At 40.8% G+C, this 21,423-nt stretch overlaps 1 protein-coding gene across 3 annotated transcripts in view; it reads right to left on the bottom strand.

Moving 5' to 3' along the window:
• LOC311051805 (low-density lipoprotein receptor-like) overlaps positions 1-21,423 on the bottom strand; it is an 83,653-nt gene that overhangs the window by 38,152 nt on the left and 24,078 nt on the right. For 2 of the 3 annotated variants that reach the window (XM_084066455.1, XM_084066457.1), the window contains exons 6-13: positions 17,413-17,626; positions 12,516-12,731; positions 6,800-6,918; positions 6,494-6,633; positions 5,651-5,792; positions 5,085-5,207; positions 3,782-3,862; positions 1,844-2,001 (exon numbers count right to left, since the gene is read on the bottom strand). In XM_084066455.1, coding sequence (XP_083922581.1) covers positions 1,844-2,001; positions 3,782-3,862; positions 5,085-5,207; positions 5,651-5,792; positions 6,494-6,633; positions 6,800-6,918; positions 12,516-12,731; positions 17,413-17,626 — 1,193 coding nt within the window. Of the gene's footprint in view, positions 1-432; positions 774-1,843; positions 2,002-3,781; positions 3,863-5,084; positions 5,208-5,650; positions 5,793-6,493; positions 6,634-6,799; positions 6,919-12,515; positions 12,732-17,412; positions 17,627-21,423 lie in introns of those variants that run through there. The other variant, XM_084066456.1, reaches the window with a different exon arrangement.

Below are 21,423 nucleotides of genomic sequence, written 5' to 3'. Positions count from 1 at the left end.
CCCCAAAATTGTTTTTCTTTAAATAGTGAAAATAGCAGATCTACAAGTGCACAACGCAGCGCATTGCGAGCTTGTAGATCTGCTATTTTCACTATTTCTGAAACAGTAAAAGTAGTAACTTTGTTTTTGCCACCCCCTACTTTTTTCTGAAATGACGCCTCTGACCAAAACGATAAGGGTGATCGATCAGTTTTAGTTTTTTTTGGCGAGTCCTGTTCATACAGAACACTATGCAACCCAAACAAAAAAGAAGGAAAAATACGGAAGTCTCACTAGACGTGATTGAAATCTCGAGATTTCAATCTCGTCTAGTGAGACTTCCGTTTTTCTTTTTGCATAGTGTTCTGTCACTATAAACGTCAGATCTCACCAAAAAAAAAATATATATATATATATATATATATTGAAATACGCGATCTAACGCAAGGCCTATTGAGGAGGCATTCCAGACTGATAAGCGAAGAGAGAAAAAAAAGTCCGCCGAACGTAGCGAAGCAGGCTGGATCCCAGGCTACCATTCATCCTAAGATATCATATCATAGAAAAGGTAAGAAAACCGTGGTCCAAAATTCCCCTTTAAGTAGTAACTTTGTTTTTGCCACCCCCTACATTTTTTCTGAAATGACGCCTCTGACCAGAACGATCAGGGTGATGTTCCTGTCAATGGTCAGGCTGCCTCTGGACGCGGACACACAGCTTGATGATAAACAGCTAGTGGACACACACACACTGGCTCAGGAACGACGCTCCAAGTCCAGCTTGAGCAGAGTTTCCTGGAGGGAGGACACGGTGCCATCAAGTTTAACCACTTAAACCCTATACACCAGCCGTTCCCAACCTGTGGGCCAGGGCCCACTGGTGGGCCGTCAGGATACACCAAGTGGGACCCCAAATAATTTATTGGCAAAACACTACGATTTAAAAGTTAATATAACTATATAAAAAACTATTATAAAAATAAATAAAAATGTATTGTTATTATTTTTTCTTTAAAACCCACAAATAAATAATAACTTACAATTACAATTTAGGCATTTAGCAGACGCTCTTAATCCAGAGCAATTTAAAGTATACTACGGTATTTCCATTGATCTGAGCCGGAACACAATCGATTGATTATCAAAAGAAACACGCTCTGAAAATGCGCGAGGCCCACCCATCTAACCACTTAGCGTTAAGTGGTCAGATGGGTGGGCTGCGAACCCTTTTGAGATTTTCAAGTGGGCCCTGATCCAGAAAAGGTTTGGAACCACTGCTACAGTATGTACTGTAAGTCCCCCAGGGGTCTGTCTATACTTGGTCTCATCCTGTTTTCCCTCTACACCAAATCTCTTCGCAACAGTCTCGCAGAATCTGTTCACCCCAGAATAGGGATGCTAGGGTTCAGCTTTATTGTCTGTATGCATCTTTATATATATGTATGCATCTCACAACATCTGCATACATTTACTGTTTCATTCATTGTTTTTCAACATATTTGTGATGGGTTCTTCTGAATGTGTCGCACGTATGGCACGCTGTTTTTCAGATGTTTTTTAGTTTTAGATTTTAATAGATTATGAAAGCGTAGATTAAAAACGTTTGAATGATATGTCATACACTTAAATCTGAAAACATTTGAGGAAGATACACTTATTTGAATGTTATACAGTAGCACTTAAATTAATGTCATAGCAGTTACAAGTTTAAGAACAAATTGTAACAATTTGGTGATCCTAAAATTAATGTTTGTATTGTTCAACATTTAAACTTAAAATATGGGCTTTTATCATTCACATTGTTAATGTACGGATGGATGCACGTAATTGAGTGTGTGTGTGTGTGTGTGTGTGTGTGTGTGTACCTTGACAGGACATGTGTCCAGGCCCCTGACGGTGCCCTGGATGAGCGGGTCCTGGGACTCCTTGAGGTAGAAGCTCTGCAGGGTGAGGCTCCTGGAGGGAATGCGTTCACCTCTCCATCTCCACAGAACCATTCCCAGCAGCACCACACTCAGAAGCACTGACAACAATACAACAAAATGTTAAAGAAATCAGTCACAACACAATCAAGTGTCTGAATTCACTCATTTGAATTCACATAGTATTCAAATGTTGTCAACCAAAGAGCAGGGCCAAGTTGAATGCAAACATGATTATTGCATTTTGACTAAAATGATGCATAAAACTTTAAAGCTACAGTCCATACGTTTTATGCTCATTATATGATCCCTCTCAAGATGTCCAAACTACAATAAAGATGGTGTCGCACCTTCTTGCGTCCAATCCGGTCTGCTGTCTGCTTCAAAAAACTTTATTGACATTGTCAACCAGTATGTTTCCTACCTGACACCAGGGTCTAAATGGAAGAGTAGGAAGACCACCTCCAACCACTGACTCCAGATGTACTGTACTAGTTATCAGAGGTGGACGAAGTACTCGACCCCAGTACTTGGGTAAGAGTACAGATACTCCTTGGTCAAATTTACTCCACTATAAGTAAAAGTAGCTCAGTCAAAATGTTACTCAAGTAAGAGTAAAAAGGTTATTGCTTTTAAATATACTTAAGTATTCCAAAGTACATGCTTTGAAAAATACTTAAAGTACAAGTAAAAGTAAAAGTACATTTCTTAATTTTGATATCAATGAATTGCTGCAATGTTTTCACAATGAATTTATAGGACCTTGTAACTCTTGTTTCAGAAAAGTACTGTAACTCTCTGAAACCACCTGCACTGCATGCACTGATGCGCTTGCTTGTAGACGTTATACAAAGCCTTCAGAAACACCTATAAAAACATAGAAATGACTAAGGAACTACTTTACTCCTATACACCCATACAAGATGTAACAAAGCAGCGAGGGGAGGGGGAAGCCAGAAACACGGCTAGTGTGAGAGCAGAAGTTACGCTAATTGCATTTTACGGAAGAAAAAAAACAGCCAACCTAAAGGCCAAACCGCACCAATGCAACTAGTCGCAACTCCTTGCAACAAAACTGTTTTAAGGTCAACCACACCAATGCAACTCCTTGCAACTGCCATTGGGGTTAATGGTTGCAAGTAGTTGCAAGTAGTTGCATGTTGCAAGGAGTTGCATGGCGAAACATTGTTGTGGATATGGAGTGTTCTTAAAAGTACTCAGTACTTTATAGCCTTCCTAGAAAATTACTCGAGTAAAAGTAAAATATTTGTCTTGGAAATGTACTCAAGTAAGAGTAATACTTATCAAAAAAATCTAATACTCAAGAAAAGTACAGATCCTCAGAATCTGTACTCAAGTACAGTACTCAAGTACATTTACTCCGTTACTGTCCACCACTGCTAGTTATACTGCATTAACTCATTGAGTGCCATTAACGTGTTTCACATGTTTTACCGCTATGGTGCAACGTGCCATTAGCGTGTTTCTGTTTTTGAAAAAAATTGAAAAAAACAAAAAAAGAACCCAAGATATCATTATCTGAAGATTTGCAGCTCCATCCACTCCTTGTTTAACTTATAACTGAAAAAGGCTGCATCTCCCTTCCTAAGCACTTTTTTTTTTACTTTGAAAAAAAAAAAATCAAAATCGTACTGGCCAGAAATAGCCAGAAATAATTCGGGCACTCAATGAGTTAACATACTCTACCATACAGACTCATTAAAATAAAGTTACATTCAATAAAACAAGTCTGGATTGTAAAAAAAACAAGTTAACAATGTGTAATGTAATCTCTCTCTCTCTCCCTCTCTCTCTCGGCATTTGTTGAATCAGCCTCAGGTCTTAATACATTATGTTGGAAAATAAAGCAGTCAAACGCACCAACAAGAGAGAAGACTCCAGCAAATATTGGATCAGAGAACGATGAGGCAGGTACGGTGTGGGAGACGATCGCACCAGAACCTGAAACACAATCACTTCATGTAGTTAGAATCACCACACTGTATTGCAAGGAGACATGCGAAAAGTAGGGCTTGAGAAACACATTTTCATTCATTTTGATATATAAACAAATCAATGCAAAAATATTTGTTGTAATTGATTAGTCTTTTTAACCGCGCAATGAGCTTGTACATCAGCATTTTTTTTTATCTTGAAAGTGTGAGAACTACTGATTTAGAGGCATTTGGAGAATCGCCCTCAGGTCTTAATGGGTTAAACGATATTTTATATTTTGTCGTACAACAGAGTCACCAAAAACAGCAAAAATCTACAAGTTGACAACGCACCGCCTCTGAACATGTTGAGATCAGCAATTTTTGCAATTTTTGAAAATAGATTTCAATCAAATAGATACTTTTTTTTTATAATTAATGACTCTGATTAACTGTTGCACCCCTAGTGATAAGCCACAGCTGTTCAGGGTTACAAACCAGATGTTCACAAAGGTTGAAATGGCCAGGGCAGCTGTGTTATAGTTCATCTGTACTGAACAGATAATCACATTGTAAATATGAGTAATTAGATAAGATAGATAGACCTTTATTGATCCCGTGGGGGAAATTCAGTTGCCAATGGTAGTACAGCATACGGGAAGAGAGAAAAAAAGAACAGATACAGACAAGCCTCCAACTTAGAGGAATTGATTACGGTTCAACAGGTAAACAAGCCATCGACCAACACCGCTATGTTGCAGAGAAATATGCCTGGGAAGCATTAGTGAAGGAGCACATAAAACAAGGACATGGTCACAGCAATATGACAGGTTCAGAAGGTAACAATTACAGCAGACATTCTCCTGTCCCTCAGACTTCCTATCATGGTTTTCATTAAAGAAATAACTAATGGAGTAAACAGCCAAAACAGACAGAGTAGACTGCCAAAACAGACAGAGTTGGCGACAGAGAAGGGACTGTCCCCAACTCATACGTAGCTATCCTCGCATGAATAGAGATTATTAATCCTTAAGAACACATCCATCATTGCCAGTTTGTACAAGCAACACATCTTCTTGTTTACCCTCTCAGCAGCCACGTCAGGCTGTTTTTCTGGTTTGGAAATCTAATCTTGAGACGAAATGCCTGGAAATCTCCAACTGTAGGTATAGAGGGGACGGATTATCTGCCGCATTGTCAGGCCATGCCGTGTGCCACAGCCATGAGAATGATTCCGCTTTAGAACTCACCATCATGTGCATTCTGTCTGCTTTTTGATGTGACATTGAGCGTGACGCGGGGACTTCCAGAGGCCAGGTGAGGAACGCACTCATGTTGACATGGCGCCGCGGTGTCTCCGGAAACAACTGGCCCTGAGGAACGCAGAGCACACTTTCACTACAATTCTACATTTATGAATACAATTAGGCTCATTTCAGACTGCAGGCAAATCCGATTTGTTTCTGAAATATGATCATTGGGACTGACTGTCCACACTTTTGTTATTTACTTTTGTCGGATATGAATTTGTGTATTCAGACTTTGCCGAAAATAGCTCATCTACAAGGCTGTTTGTAGATGGGCTATTTTCGCCAGCTACATACAATGAAGTATAAATCAAGCTTCAGTGTCCCGATTGAAGCGTCTTTAGAATTAAGATTTGAATCGCATTTCAAATCCATGTCATTTTTTTACTGTTCAGACTTGATAAAAAACAATCTGGGAAAGAATTGAAATTGGGCTGCCAGCGTGAACATAGCCACATAATCCAAAACCACATTTTTAAATAAAACCCGCCAACAGTGCTGAGTAGTACCGTTTGGCTGCAGCACAGGGTGTAGGAGGACCAGACCCCCTGGGGAGGTGGCGTGGGACAAGAGGACTCTAAGATGGCGGCCGTTATGTTTATCTGCGCTGCAGATGGAGTCCGTGGCCTCGTCGCTCCAGTACACAAACCCCTGCGACAGGAAGGAAGAGTTTGTTTGTTTGATTGATTGAATACTGTATTAACAGTTTAAGGTACAGCGGTACAGTTATACAATAATGCTAAAAGGATAACAGTGGGGGGTAATCTCTTTTGGCAAGCTAGAAGACTTGTCTAGGTCCAGTTGTAAATTGTAAGCTTTTATGCTGGTTTTGAAGGAGGGTAGGGAGTCACACTTTTTGATGGCTGTTGGTAAGGCATTCCACATTTTAGTGGCATAATAGTAGAATTAATTCCTCCCCATGTTTGTGCCAAATCTGGGGGAGAATGAGATCAGAGGAGCTCCGTCTATGAGCAGCGGAAAACACCAATTTAAAAAGTTTTTTTTTTCCACAGTGGAATATAATTTTACCACGTTTTTACAACAGACATCTGACTACCTTTACATTTTTTATACGATGTTGGGAAATATACCGTTTCGCCCCAGCACCCCTTATTCTGGATGGCAATGCTATATGACGTGTCCCGGAGCTACAGCGAAAGGGGAGGTCACAGATGGGGAACAAGCCTTGTACAAGGGAAATTAACCACTTGTACACCAAATCTTTTTACTAAAAATTGCCAACCTACAGCACAAGCTCACAACGCTATTTTGCACTTAACGTTCGTCCCAGAACGGGGACGCTAGGGTTCAATGATACAGTTCTACTGTGTTTGAAATGGCCCATACAGTACCTCAAACACAGCCAGTCCAGAGGGTCTGTCCAGGTAGCCGTTGGACTCCACCACGGTCTTCCTGTGTCGGCCCGTCAGGCTGATTCTGGAGATGGTCCTGGTCCCAGCGTCAGCCCAGTACAACAGCTGCCGAGGCACATCTTAGAAGGACAAAAACACAACATTAATCACACATAAACAGACTCTAAGTCTGTCTATTAAAATACATCATATAATGCCGTGCTATGGGTCATTTTACGGAAGTGAACCCTTGCTATTATCATGTAATAATACAGTATGTAGAAATAAAGAATTGACAGAGCCTACCCAGAGAGAGTGCGACAGGGTTACGGATCAGGGCCGTGACCAGTGCCATCCTGTCCTGACCATCCAGGCTCGCTCTCTCGATCTTCGGAGAGCTGCCGCTCTCTGCCCAGAAGAGAAGCCTACAGTAGGAGAAGAACAGTGATTAGAAAAATTACAGCAAATAGTGAGAACGTGCCTAAGGTTAAAAGAGAAACCATCTCTTATGGAATAGATTTGAGTACGGTTAGGCTTTTGAAAGCAGGGTCACTATTTCAAATACCGCCCACTAGATATCCCGGTGGGTAAAATCATTGGTCACCCGACCCACACTAATTTTGGCAATGCTTCTCACCTGGAAGAACCATGATTGTACAATCCTTGTCACTTGTTGACCATCAAATTAGAGGTCAAAAATAAATATCACACCCAGTTTACTGAACAGTTTGCATGACATGTCACACATATTTACTGCCAAGGTATGACTGGAAGGAAGGAGCGGGTGGAATTAAATATTGTTCTTTAAAAGTGCTTTAACCCATTAAGAACTGAGGCCGATTCTACAACTGTCTTCTAAATCCTAACAGTTTTCTGAAAAACCTATGTTTCTATATCAGTGGTGCTCAAACTTTTTCCTGTCAAGGACCCCAAAATGATATGTATTTGGCCGCCGACCCCCACCTCAAAATATTTTGTTCCAGGGACCCCCAGAAGCAAAGATTTGAGTTAAAAAAAATTCGCTTTAAAATATATATATATTCAAAGATTTGCAAACATTTTCACGATATTTCAAAAATAGCAGATCTACAAACTATCTGCTATTTTCGAATAGCCAAAGCATTAAATAATGGTGAAAGCGGTTAAAATCTAAAATGACACAGATGCCTCCTCGGTTTTATTGGGTTAAAAACATCTGCCATGTTGCACAATGATTTAACCCGTCAGGTGGCATGTTTATGTTTGGAGTGTTAACGTGGGAGACATCTGTGGAATGTGGATGTACTGGTTTTAATGTCTTCCGAGATAACAAAACTAAAATGTTGTTAGCTTTCTTTTATAATCTACCCCTATATACTTCCGCTTGATGCAGTACGCACCACTTTGTCCAGCTGTCCTCTCAGCTGACACGTTGGCAAACAACAGTTGTTACATAGATGAGGACACTCCATGAAACTGCACTGTACTACTGTCTGGTACTGTACTGTCTGGTACTGGATATACAGTACCAGACCATTGGTGTTCTTTCTTTGGTATAGTATTGGTGTTGTCTCCCCTTATTTGTTTGTCTGTCAGTTCGAGTTTCCTCCGACATATCTCGAGAACCGTCCAGTGCCTGCCAAGTGGGAAGTGAGTCGGATCGGCGGTTGCCCAGAAGCAATGCACAATGGATCCCTAAATGTGATGATCAAGATCATGCAACATCATATTCTGACCTCCAAGTAATATGATAATGGATACCACTCTGGCACTCTGGTAAAACGGATACGAGTACAATGGGTATTGTGTATCCGGAGGGCCATGCATTCCCAATGGGCATCGGCCAAGTAGGATATTATAATAAGTTGAACTCTTGCATAGATGTCAGAGGCCTCTAATTAAAAGAGAGTACAGGCACAATGAAACTGCATCATCAACAGCACTGTTTTTCAATATGAAAACTGATAAGGCTCTAGTACACTGGAGAGATGTTACGTACTCTACCAGGCATTCAAACATTTTAATGATACCAGATGTCAAAGCAACAGGTCTGCAGTCACTCAGACAGCTTGGGTTGGGTTTCTGAGGCACAGGCACAATCACAACTGACGTAAAACATACCGGGACCTTCTGCTCTGCGAGGGACCAGTTAAATATCTCAAGTAAACATAGGGGCAAGCTCATATGCATAACAGATCGTGGCATGAAGCCTTCTTACTGTCTTACCTCATGCTCCCTGATTAACCACTTAAACCTTATTTTGTTGAACGGGGTCCCCCAGGAGTCTGTGCTTGGCACAGAATCTCTTCGCGGAAAATAGACGATGTACAAGCTCACACAACGTGATGGGTTCAGAGCTTGTAGATCGTCTATTTTCGTCGAATGTTCACCCATTATGATATGCCCAGAATAGGAACGCTATAAAGGCACGGTTCATGTGGTTAAGCCCTATGGCCCTATGGCGTCACCATGTGACGAGTTGTGAGCTTGTAGATTTGCAAATTTTGAAATTTTAGCAAATTTCCAACTACAATGACATGCCCAAAATAGGGACGCCAGGTTGACAGTGTCATTCCTGGTAGAATAGCATTTTCTAGAACCAGAAAATATGACCATATCACTGGCCTCACTGCACTGGCTACCTGTGGCATTAAGAACTGATTTTAAAATATTGTCGTTTGCTTTTAAAATCACGGAACGGCCATGCACCTGCCTATATCTCTTCTGTCCCCTTTACATCCCTCCTTGCAACCTTAGATCGGCAGATCAGCTGTTACTCACGGCCTCCCATGTCTAGGCTTGTAACAGAAGCAGATAGAGCAGTGGTTTTCAACCTTTTCATTTTCGATTTAGCCTCTCAGATCAAAAACGTAGAATATTTTAGATAAAGATAAAGATTTGGTCAAAATAACAATTTGTTACAGATAGATAGACTCGATAGATGGTAATGAAGAGCCTATGATACACTGAGCAGTTCACCTACAGTATGCAGCCTTTGTAGGCTGTGTCCTCCAGAGGATGCAGCCACTGAATTGGGACACAGCTAAGGTGTCACAGTGATACATCCTGCAATTAGATGGACATGATCTGCCTGAGAGGTCAAGACATCTCAACTCACATCATAATAGCAGATGTACAAGCTTGCAGTGCTGTGAGCTTGTATATCTGCTTGAATAGCCAATCCTAAAATCTAAAATGACACAGATGCTTTCCCAGTTTTAATGGGTTAAGTAACTTTTGTATTGTCAAACTCCAGAGCACTACAGTAGTTCTTGAAGGGGTGTCCAGGGGGTCCCCAGCAAAATGAGGAACAGTTTAAACGCTTAGACCCCATTTTATTTTGGAGCTATTTTTGAAAAGCTTTGACAAATCTTGCCAAATGTTGACAAATCTTCTCTTATGGGGGTAATTGGCACACAATCAGGGGTCATCAACATGTCCGTACACGGACAAACATGTCCGTGGCAAGACATGTCTATGTCCTTGGCACATTTTTTATTTTGAAAAAAAAAAAAAATCTAGATATAGCCTATATATTTTCTTCATAATAATGTAGAAACGTATAAAAATGCATTTGAATAACTTGAATGACTCGTAAAGTAACAAGCTCATTACGTGAGTTGCAGGAGATTTTTAGTAGGCCTATTGCACATGGTACCTGTACACACAATTGCATCAGGTGAAGACAACAAGACAGCTAAAGGAAATTATTGCTAATAGCTGCCTCAATTTTGTGAAAATAGCAAAATGTGCTTTAAAAAAAAGGTAATATTACCAGAATCACATAGGCCTAGCCCTAAATATATAATAATAGACTCAGTGCCGGCTGCAGACAGTAATAAGCAGGGGGGCATTAATTATTCTAGGGGGGGCACCTGCCTGTCCCTCACGCACGCGCGCGCAGCGCGCGTGCGTGAGGGACCCGTGCGCGCCGGCGCGAAGCGCCGTGCGCGCCGGCGCGCCGGCGCGAAAAATCGCGCGCCGGCGCTTCGCGCCGGCGCGCGATTTTTTTCGGTTATTGGATGGATATTTTGCTTTTTTGGGGTGTTTTGTAACTCTATTTCGGTTAATTCGGTTCATTTACCTTGCCCCTATATGCACCAACAACAAATACAATTACAGCATTAGGCCTATAATGTCTTTAATGTAATGTCGGCATTGCATCTCCACAGGCACAGACTCCACAGCGGGAGAAAAAAAAAGGCAGGCTATACTGCGCTGCGCTGCGCTGCGCTGCTTGAAAAAAATTTAAAAAATAAAAACATCTGGCCAATCTGAACTGGGGGGGCACAAAGTCTAATCTGGGGGGGCATTGCCCCCCAATGCCCCCCCATAGGGCCGACACTGCATAGACTGTATTAGACTCCTGATGTGCCATATTGTCTACTCTATTCCACAGCGCTACACATTTTAAAACAAGCCACTTATATTATTATACATATATTTTTTTATCCATATAAATTATTTATAATATTATAAATTATTATCCAAATCAATCGATCACAACACATCACAGCATGTTGTGAGCTTGTAGATCAGTAATGTTCTTATCTTTTTAGCCTATAATGGCATGCCCAAAATTGGGATGTCAGGGTTAAAGTGGTAGCTATACTTTCGAAAACCTGGAGACTGGGAAGTTATCCACTGTATACTAGCAGGTGGCAGTCCTGAGACAGGCATTAAATGTGGCATGGTCCAAGTATATTCCATGTTTGGGATTATAATAACACTCCACAATCATAGTCCATGGAAACCCTCCATCCACAGCCTAGGTCTAGGACCTCCTCCAACCTAAAAGTTAGCTAACGTCTGATCAAAGTTAGGTGCCTGCCTTCACGTTAAACTATTGTGACACTGCATTCAATTAAAATCCTGGCATGCCCTTCAATAATCACTCATCACGTACAAATCTTTTTGTCTCTCAAGTTTTGTTGTTCCAATGGCATTTTATCCTTGACGTTTCCGCGAGAAGCATTTAAAGGAGACATCCGGGCATTTTAAGTGTTATCTTTGATGTGTGGCAAATGACTCACCAACGTAGAAATGCCCATTGAGTTACTCCACAGATCCCCCTGTCGACCCCCACCGTTGGCATAATAGGAGGCGCGTGAATAGCCCAAATTCGCCTATTTTAACAAATGCAAAGTCTGTTTTTTTTCTCCTAGCACTCATTGTGGAGTCCCATGATACCCTTACAGGCGCTGAAAGTCCCGACAAGCTAACCGCTAATAACAGAACGAGCTAACGCTGGCTGCTTGTCTCTCTGCCTGGCAACACCAGGTTGCCAGGTTCGGAGAGAAACAAGCAACGAGCGTTAGTCTCCTTTAACGTTTAATGTAATTATGTCTAATAAATCAAAACAAATCAAGTGTAGCTTGTAGGGTGTGTATTTTCCATGGTTACATGTGCATGCTTTGGACTTTCTCATCAACAGAGAATACCTGATCACCTTAATGGAATCCACTAGCTACCGTCCCTTGCCAAACCAAACCTAGTTTAGCTGGTAGAACTTGATCTCCTGCTGTCCTCAAGTAACACTATCTTTTGAAAAGCCAGCAATCTCTATATTAGCCATATGATGTATAATACGCACCCACTCACCTTTGCAGCTAAGTGGCCCTTTTGAGGTTGAAGCACTGTCTGTACTGATGAGACTCAATTATTATTATCCAAAATAATTATGAATTAATTTGTTGGTCGTTAGTGGCTCAGTAGTTAATGCAGACATACTATTGTTTTAAAATGTGCAGCACATTGGAATAGACCCTATGAGTCCATTAGTATACATTTAGGGCTAGGCCACTGTGTTTTTGGTAAGATGATTATTTTGCATGTCCGTGGCAAAAATGAAATATTCATGAAAATGTCCATCACAAGCTGCCATGGTGATGACCCCTGCACACAATCTTTTCATATGGGGGTCTGTGGGTCAAAATGCATACAGATTTGGGGGTCCTTGACATGAAAATGTTTGAGTACCACTGCCCCAGAAGATGAACACCTGAATTTACCTAAATCCCCCAAGCAGGGTTTTCATACCTACCCCAGCAGGGGTTCCACGGCTACAGCTGTGGGTCTGTCCAGGCCTCCGATGAGCAGCCGCTGTGCCGAGCCGTCCAGATGGCCCACGTTAACAGAACCAGTCTCTCTGTTGGTCCAGTAGAGAAGCTGGTGGATCCAGTCCACAGCCAGAGCTGACACAGAGCCTGGACTTTTCAGGACCGGGACCGGCACCGGAGGTTTCCTGTCCATCGACACCCTGGAAGACAGCAGAGTTCAAGTTAGGAATGCACTACGCATAGCAGGAATTGTGTGGCGAGAGGCAGTGGTGGAAAGAGTACGGTACTTTTTTTTTTTACTTAAGTAAAAGTATCAATACTGCCACAGGTAAAAGTCCGGAATTCAAAATGTATTTGAGTAAAAGAACAAAAGTATTGGTATCAAAATATACTTAAAGAACAAAAGTACTCATTGTGCTTGTAGATCGGCTATTTTCAAATGGCAAAATGTATAGGGCTGAAGTGGGTAATGTTTGTTTTGTAATAATAATCAAAATCTACAAACTGCCGAGTAACTAAAGTTTTCAAATAATTGTAGTGGAGTAAAAGTATAATATTTGCCTCTGAGATGTAGTGGAGTAGAAGTAAAAGTATTGAAAATTGGAGTCAGCTAAACTTTCTTCTGTAAGTCGTCACACAGAGACATGTGTCGGGCACCAGTTTGTATTTGTCGCTGGCTTCTTTTGAAAATGGCTTGTAGCCTTTCTCTTAGTCGCTGCTAGACATACCAAAGACTAAAAAACGGTAGCCAATGCCTCCCAGCTTTGCACTCAGCATCAAGGGTTGGTTGGACTGGGGGTAAGTCCCTGTAACATACTAGTGTCATGTCCAGGAGATGTACATCAAGATGTACATCAAGGTGTACATCAAGATACCTCACGATGCCTCAAGATGCCTCACGCAACAGAAACAGGAGATAGGCTCCTGACCTACAGTATGGGCCACATATGGCTCTGGGACCATTAGCTCCCATGGCAGTTTACTTATCGTCACCGTCGGGTGGAAACCTTGCATGTCCAAAACCGTTCCTTTTTTATAATCATCATTTTCTTGAAGATAGGCTATTAGCCTATCTACAAGCTCACATTGTGTGCTTGTACATCTTCTATTTTCACTACTTTTGTGCGATACTCTAGTGGCATTAATTTACTTTTACTTAACAACATTTAAAAACATAAAACATTTTGAAACTTGGAGATACAAGGTTTCTGCCTGACAGCAGCGTTATGCAACGTTATTGTTCCACATGGCTCCAGACTGGGCTTGACGTACTGTACTGACTGCACAGGGAAGTCAAGTCACACCCTTAATATACCCAGTCTTGTTCCTGATGCCTTCAAAACTGCGGTTGTGAAACCTCTACTGAAGAAAGCCAAATTTAAACGGTTAAGCAATTACATACCCATATCATCAAACACTTGTCACTTCATATGTGATATGTGTCATGTGTCAACACAGCTTTGTGAAATGCATGCCCAATGCAGAATTACGGGAAAAGCTCCTATCTAAAGTCATGTGTCATATATGAGCGCTTGAACAACACTTATCCAAGTCACTGTAAACATTATAAAAAGGGTACAAAACAGGAGAGAAAAACAGTGGGAAAAAAGGCCTAGTTTTTACCTCACAAAACAGTCTAATGGGTATGTGATGTTAATGGTTGTTGATGGTAATATTAAAAAAGCCTTAGTTAAAAACACTTAAACCCCTGGTCCCCCAGGGCTCTATACTATGTCTGCTAGTATTTCCCTAGTGCACACCAAATCGCTTCGCCGACAACAGACGATTTACAAGCTCACATACGTGTGTCCCGTGTAGAACTTGAAGATCAGCTATTGTCATCAAAGGGTTCAAGTGGTTATAGCTCAGTACTTCAAGGCTTTATCCCATTGTTTCCTTTAATCATAGTACATAGTAAGTACAGTAAATATTTGATGTTGGCGTACAACTCAGTCTGAACAGTCTCAATACAGCTCTACCGTGCTATGGCAACGATAACGAAGTACAGGGCTGTATAGACACGGCAAACAAACAACAAATGTCGCAACCACAACGTCACAACTTCTTAGTTTTCCATCTGGACAGTTATGTGCATTCAAGTTTAAGTTCTCTGTGCTTGCCAAACTACAGCCAGCACCAGGCAGTAAAATAGATTGATCCTGTCAGAAATTGCAAAAGTAAATATGATGTCTTACTTATGGTGTTTGTTTGGAACATATTGTAGTGGTAGATCTAGGCTCAACATTGGAATAAAAAGTGCTCATGGAAAAGGTTGGTTACCACTGGACTGAAGTAACACCTGCATTTACAGAAGTGAGAAATTTGTGTAATATGTAAGGGAAAACAGAAGAGCAACTCTTCCTCGCGTGACTGAGAATGTTAATGCAGGATATGATCAGACTGTGTCAGCAAGAACAGTCTGTTGAGGATAGAGAAGGATGTTATTACAGTAGGGTTGCAAATAAAGGCTAATGGATTTTTGAGAGTTAAGAGGCACTGGACTACATAGATGTGGAATAAAGTCATATGGTCCTTCACCACATTCTCCACAAGTTGGGTATTTTCTTGTCATGGTTTGAGTTCACTTGTCTCCGGTTCTTTGCAATTCAACACATACTTATTCTGGGTGGTCACCTTATCCAACGAAGAACCATTTTTATTCTGATGGGAGTGGTCTCTTCCAGGATGACAATGGCCCAATCCACTTGGCACAAGATGTCACTGAATGGTTTGATTTGATTAGTATTGAAATGATGTGATTGACATACTATGGCCACGTCACAGTCACCAGATCTCAACCAAACTGAACACCTACGGGACATTTAGGACTGCCACCGTTTCCCAAACAGTGGGTCGGGAAAATAGCCGATCTACAAGCTCACAGCGCGTTTCGCAGCAATGCGTTTTGAGCTTGTAGATCGGCTATTTTCACTAGTTTGGACCCGGGGAGACTTCAAATTCCTCTTTTGGGTCACAGGCTAAACATTTTGGGAACCACTGTATAGACAGTGCTCTCTCCACCACATTGTGAAAACAGCAAATGAGGGAATATATGCAAATGAGGGAACAGTGTTCCATGGGGTGTCCACCTGTCAGGGTAGTGCAGGGGTAAACGTCCTAGCCACCACAGCGGGGTCTAGGGGCCCTTACCCCTTATGGCAAAACTTTCTAGGCATTTTTTACTATTGAAAAACAATCGTTCAACTAGCCGATCTACAAGCTCACAACGGCAATGCGTCAATGTAGATCGCCTATTTTACAATGTTTTTCAAAATAGTAAAAAATGCCTAAAAGGTTTAGGCATAAGGGGTAAGCAACTGTACAGGTTGGTCAGGGCACATGTTCAGCATGGAGGGGAACCTATTTCAATAGCGTGTTCCTCCGAAGGGTTTACGTTGCATTCCTTCTGGTGAGGCTCCTCTCTGTCAGGTGAGAAGAAGGGACTGGCCAGTGGCCACGTCACGTGTATTGGAGATGACACGTGTTCATCCACACCCTCCCTCCCTAACGACCCAACCAGTAGGAGGAGTCAGTAGTGAGTGACAAGGGAATACAGTGATCGGTTTGAAAATCTGGAGACTCCTGTCCAGGACAGGCTTCAGACACACCTCCTACAGGAGACTTGGCTCTGAACCCATTTGATTTGGCGTTGCTGCATGCCCTTGCAGACATCGACCGTGAGTAGGGTTCGAACCCACGACCTTCCTCAAGAAAGCTGTATAATCTGACCACTACACTAGGGCAGGGGACTACAATACAAGGGGAAATTGGCATTGGGAGACAAAGGGATCTAAGCCAAGGCGCAGTGAAGCTGTTCTGGCGGCAAGACATTTTATGTTGATTTTTACATTAATTTGTCACCCATATGTATTTAAATAGTGCAGGCAAGTCAAGTTTACCTGCACTAATAAATAAAGACTGTGAGCTTGAATGTGGATGTGTCAGTATGAGGGAGAGCACAGTCGGGGTGTGTGTGTGTGTGTGTGTGTGTGTGTGTGTGTGTGTGTGTGTGTGTGTGTGTGGAGGGATGGGCAGGTATTTTGAAGTCTAAAAAACACGTCAGAGTGCCTAAATTTGGCCCATATATTGATGTGGTAAGAGATGGAGAAAGAGAAACAGATTGAGAGAGATTGAAAGAGGAAACGCTTTGACCTATTTAGAGAGGCACAAAAGCACGAGACAAAAACTTGCAACATGTTGCCTTGTGATGCGTTTTGAGCTGTAAATTAATCTGCTAACTTTTAGGGTTTATGAGATTACTTACACTTTCAGGGAATAAATCCAGAGTCAGACTTTGGTAAATCTCCTCTCTTCTGTGTTGGTAGGTCACGATTACAAATTTAAGTTGACGATTAATTGTCACCCAATTAATTGCGATTAGGGATTTAATAGGGATTTTTATTGTTTTTGGCATTGAACATTGGAACACATTAAAACTTTTTTTTTTGCCTTTTAGGCTTCTTAATCAAATATTGCAAAGGGCAGATATGACAAATAACTTAAAGCTATACTAGGTAACTTTTTCAAAAAAAAGTTAAATTGTATATCTTTTGTGAGTGGCAAATGTTTCACAACACAACCACTCCATGAATTTCACCCCCGAAAGGCTGAAGTGGTTTGTGTGTTTTGTAATAATAATAATCAAAATCTACAAAGTAACTAGTAATGAAAGTTTTCATATAATTGTAGTGGTAAAAGTACAATATATATACTTTTTTAGATGTAGTGGAGTAGAAGTAAAAGTATTGAAAATTGTAAATACTGAAGAAAGTAAAAATAACTAAAAATGTACATAAGTACAGTTACTTTAAACCACTGGCAAAACGTGTGACAGATAGAAGGTTGATCATATTAGCATTAGTCTTAACTGTATTTCTTTACCTATAAATAGAACCTCGTCCTCGCGGGGCCAAGTAAAGTGTTGGGTTGCCAGTCAAAGCAGCCATGGGCCCTGGGTCCCGGAGGTGGTTGCCAGTCAGAGCAGCCACGGGCCCTGGGTCCCTGAGGTGTAAGTCAAGGTCTCTGTACTCTGAACCAGTGGTGCTGATTCTCCCAACACCCACAGAACTGCTGAAAACCAGCTGGGCCACATCTCCTGGGAACACACAATACAAAAGACAATCAATATGGATTTACCGTATCAAATTTACTTTTATTAGTGTTGGTTGCCAACACTATTGTGTTTGTTCACCTAGAGAAACCCCCAAAACTTGGCATGCTACTCCTCCCACAGTTTACACACACACACACACACACACACACACACACACACACACACACACACACACACACACACACACACACACACACACACACACACACACACACACACACACACACACACACACACACACACACACACACACACACACACAGTCGTATAATTGAATTTATATTAATTTATTAGTGAATTAAATGTTCCCATTGATATGAATGGGAATAAGGGACAGCTCACATTCAAGTATTTTTCTCTCGGAAACCGTAAGGGCTACAGTTATCAAACTCTTGAACTATAGTTCGTAGAATCAAAATGTAGTTGTTTTTTTCAAAATCGTCACAGAGTCTTCTTATTAGGCTCTATTGAAAGCTCTGCTCATGATGAGTTGAATAATATGCAGTACAAGTACACAGAAGTAATCTCTGAGGTCAATAAAGTCAATGTTTGTGTGTAAACAACATTTACTGATGTGCGGTTTCCCACTTTTGGCTGAGGCCAAAAGTACACCTTGCGTATGTCACTGATCACATGACCTCAATCAAGAATACCAATATGTTGCCTAGAACTGGATAATTGATTGAGGTCATGTGATCAGTGTCATACGCAAGGTGTACTTTTGGCCTCAGCCAAAAGTACACCTTGCGTATGACACTGATCACATGACCTCAACAGCCAAAAGTACACCTTGCGTATGACACTGATCACATGACCTCAATCAATTGAGGTCATGTGTACTTTTGGCTGAGGCCAAAAGTACACATTGCGTATGACACTGATCACATGACCTCAATCAATTATCCAGTTCTAGGCAACATAGAAGGGGGCGGGGGGGACTTTTTTCTTATTTCCACACAACAGCTAAGGTGTATTAAAGACATATTTCAACCTTGAAAATGAGTGGTATTCCCCTATAGACAGGGATTAACAGGACACAGGTGAACTCAACAGACAATCAACACTAGGATAGGCTGGGGGACTAAGAGGACACAGGTGGAAACACTGACACAATCACAAGACTGGTTAGACAAGGCAGGTAAAAGTAAGTAGGCAGACAGGAAACACTAGGAGCAATACAACAAAATAAGGGTGACAAATGAGTTGACCTTTAAATTCACCTCAAGCAACTAACCTTTCTAGCTTTGCATACAGAAAACTATTTTATGTTAGGCTATAGTGCTAATTTATTTTTGGTTCATTATGAAAATGTGATGGGATGAACTGTACACCATATTCTCAGTAGCCTACACTATTTAATGGGAAACCGCACATAAGTAACTGTTGTAAACCATTGACTTTATTGACCTCACAGATTACTTCTGTGTACTTATACTGCATATTATTCAACTCATCATAAGAAGAGCTTTCATTAGAGCCTAATAAGAAGGCTCTGTGACGATTTTGAAAAAAAAAAACCTTTTGGAGCTCATAATTGGCAGCCATCTTGCATTTGAAGGTCAGCAATAGGTCAAATCATTATATAAACTCCAAATATGTATTCCTTGGTCAAAATAAGCTCTGAAACCATGTATTGTGCATCATTGTAGGTCAAACCATTAAAAAGTTCATTTTCACAGCAGCCATTTTGGATTTTGGTCTCTCACAAATTTTCCCCGCGCCTTTTAAAAATACACCCCGGCTAAATTTGTTTAGTAACCCTCCTAGATGACAAATCCATTGAGAAACGGACCTTTGCTCTCCACGGTCACGGAAGTGCCACATATGACCCTACTATGGGGCAATCACACTTCCTTTCTAGTTATCAATTACAACAGTTTGTGGGACAATTATTCAAATTAGAAATACTGCATTGTATACCTGCACCTGCCAGTTGCAGTTTGCATGAATCTTTGACACTGTACTTTTAATCAGTTCATCCTTGAACTGAATTGCATGACTTTTTGTCAAATGTCATGCAATTCCCTCGAGGCGTTCCTGAGATATCGCATTCACAGCGTTGGGGAGACATAAAAAGTAACCTCACAAATAATTATTAAAGAATTCATCTTGATCCAGATTTCCTATCTATGGTCCTAAAATCTACTGTACATGTGACTTGGATGAAAAATGGTCTTAAAGAGCTCCGATAACACAAATACCACCACTAGAGCAAAGGTACAAAGGAGATGTAAACCAGTTTCAAGTAAAAAAATGTTACCACGTGTCGTGCACCTCAGCACCCCTATTCTGGATATGTCATAATGGGTATCAAACACGTATTGTGACGCGTTGTGAGCTTATTTAGCCCATTAAAACCAGGAAAGCATCTGTGTCATTTTAGATTTTAGCTTTGGCTATTCAAAAATAGAAGATATACAAGGTCACAGCGCATCACTTCGTGCTGCGCTGTGACCTTGTACATCTGCTATTTTTGGAAAAAATGTAAAGTGTGAGAATTACTTATTTATAAGGCATTTGTAGAATCGGCCCCATGTCTTAAAGGGTTAGAGGGGAAAAGGAGGGGGCCAAGTTCAGACCCTTAGGAGATTAAGAAGACAACAAAGTATAGGTTTTAAGTGGTTAACCCTGTTTTTGTAACACACAATTTTGGACAACCAGAACCACAAATGAACATAACAGCTCACGCAAGAATCAGTTAACAGGCATGTGAATGAGGCTGGCTGGATCCTCAGAGGAGCAAACATCCTTCCAACACTAGTCATAACAGTAGAGTCACCTCTTGGCATCTAGTTTAAGGGCGGTAAACTGGCACCCTCAGCTGGCAACTAGTGAGCGCAGTGTCTTTTCCAAGTTCCACACAGGCACTAATGAAATCTCTGCAATATTCCACAATGTGTTTCTGCATATAGAATGCTGCTGTGAGCCTTTTAACTAAAACCAGAAGAAATGAACATATTGCTCTCATTTTTAACTTCCCTACATTTGTTACCCATCCGCTTTAACCACTTACCACTCATTTAGACAGACCTACACGTTGTTATACCTTTCAAGCTGGGAACGTCTCTGTGTCATTTTAATTGTTGCTATATATATTGCTGTTGTCGGGCAGAAACCTATCTCCATATACAGTATATTCTAACTTTTTGTGTATTTTCGTAAATTAATGCCCTAATTGATCATACTACAGCATCACACAAAAACATCAGAAGTAGCAGATCCACAAGCTTGTTTTGAGATTGTAGATCTGCTACTTTAGCTATTTTAGAATTTGAATCCTGAAAAGTAACACTTTTGGCCATTTTTGGAAGTTTACACCTGACACAGACGATATAGCAACATATTACTTTTTCTCAGAAAACTTAAATAGGATTAAAAAGTTTTTAGAATTGGCCTTAATGGGTCTAAATTAGGGGTGTGCCGATACACTAATTTCACGAAACGATACGATACGATATTTGGCTCACAACTTCGATACGATTTCGATACGATACGATACGCACTTTTTTTATTATGAAAATATATGGAGGAGAAAAAAAGAAAATGCAAACAAATAATTCTGTTTTTGCATTATTCAGACATGCAAACTTGTAGCTTTTCAGCTACAATAGCCGTTTTGAATCCAAATAGTATGACACCTGACCCGAGAAAAAAAAACATGTTGTCACTCTTTTCACTTCGGGGCCGTTTGCATGCCTGATTATTATGATTGTGTAAAAAAAAAAAAAAAAAAAAAAAATTTTTTTTTTTTTCCAAAAACGATATTTTTTTTTTCCAAA

Source organism: Gymnoscopelus microlampas (assembly GCF_963454915.1).
Source record: "Gymnoscopelus microlampas genome assembly, chromosome: 9".
NCBI classification, from domain to species: domain Eukaryota; kingdom Metazoa; phylum Chordata; class Actinopteri; order Myctophiformes; family Myctophidae; genus Gymnoscopelus; species Gymnoscopelus microlampas.
The sequence above is the reverse complement of the archived record's forward strand: the minus strand, read 5'-3'. Positions and strand labels throughout refer to the sequence as shown.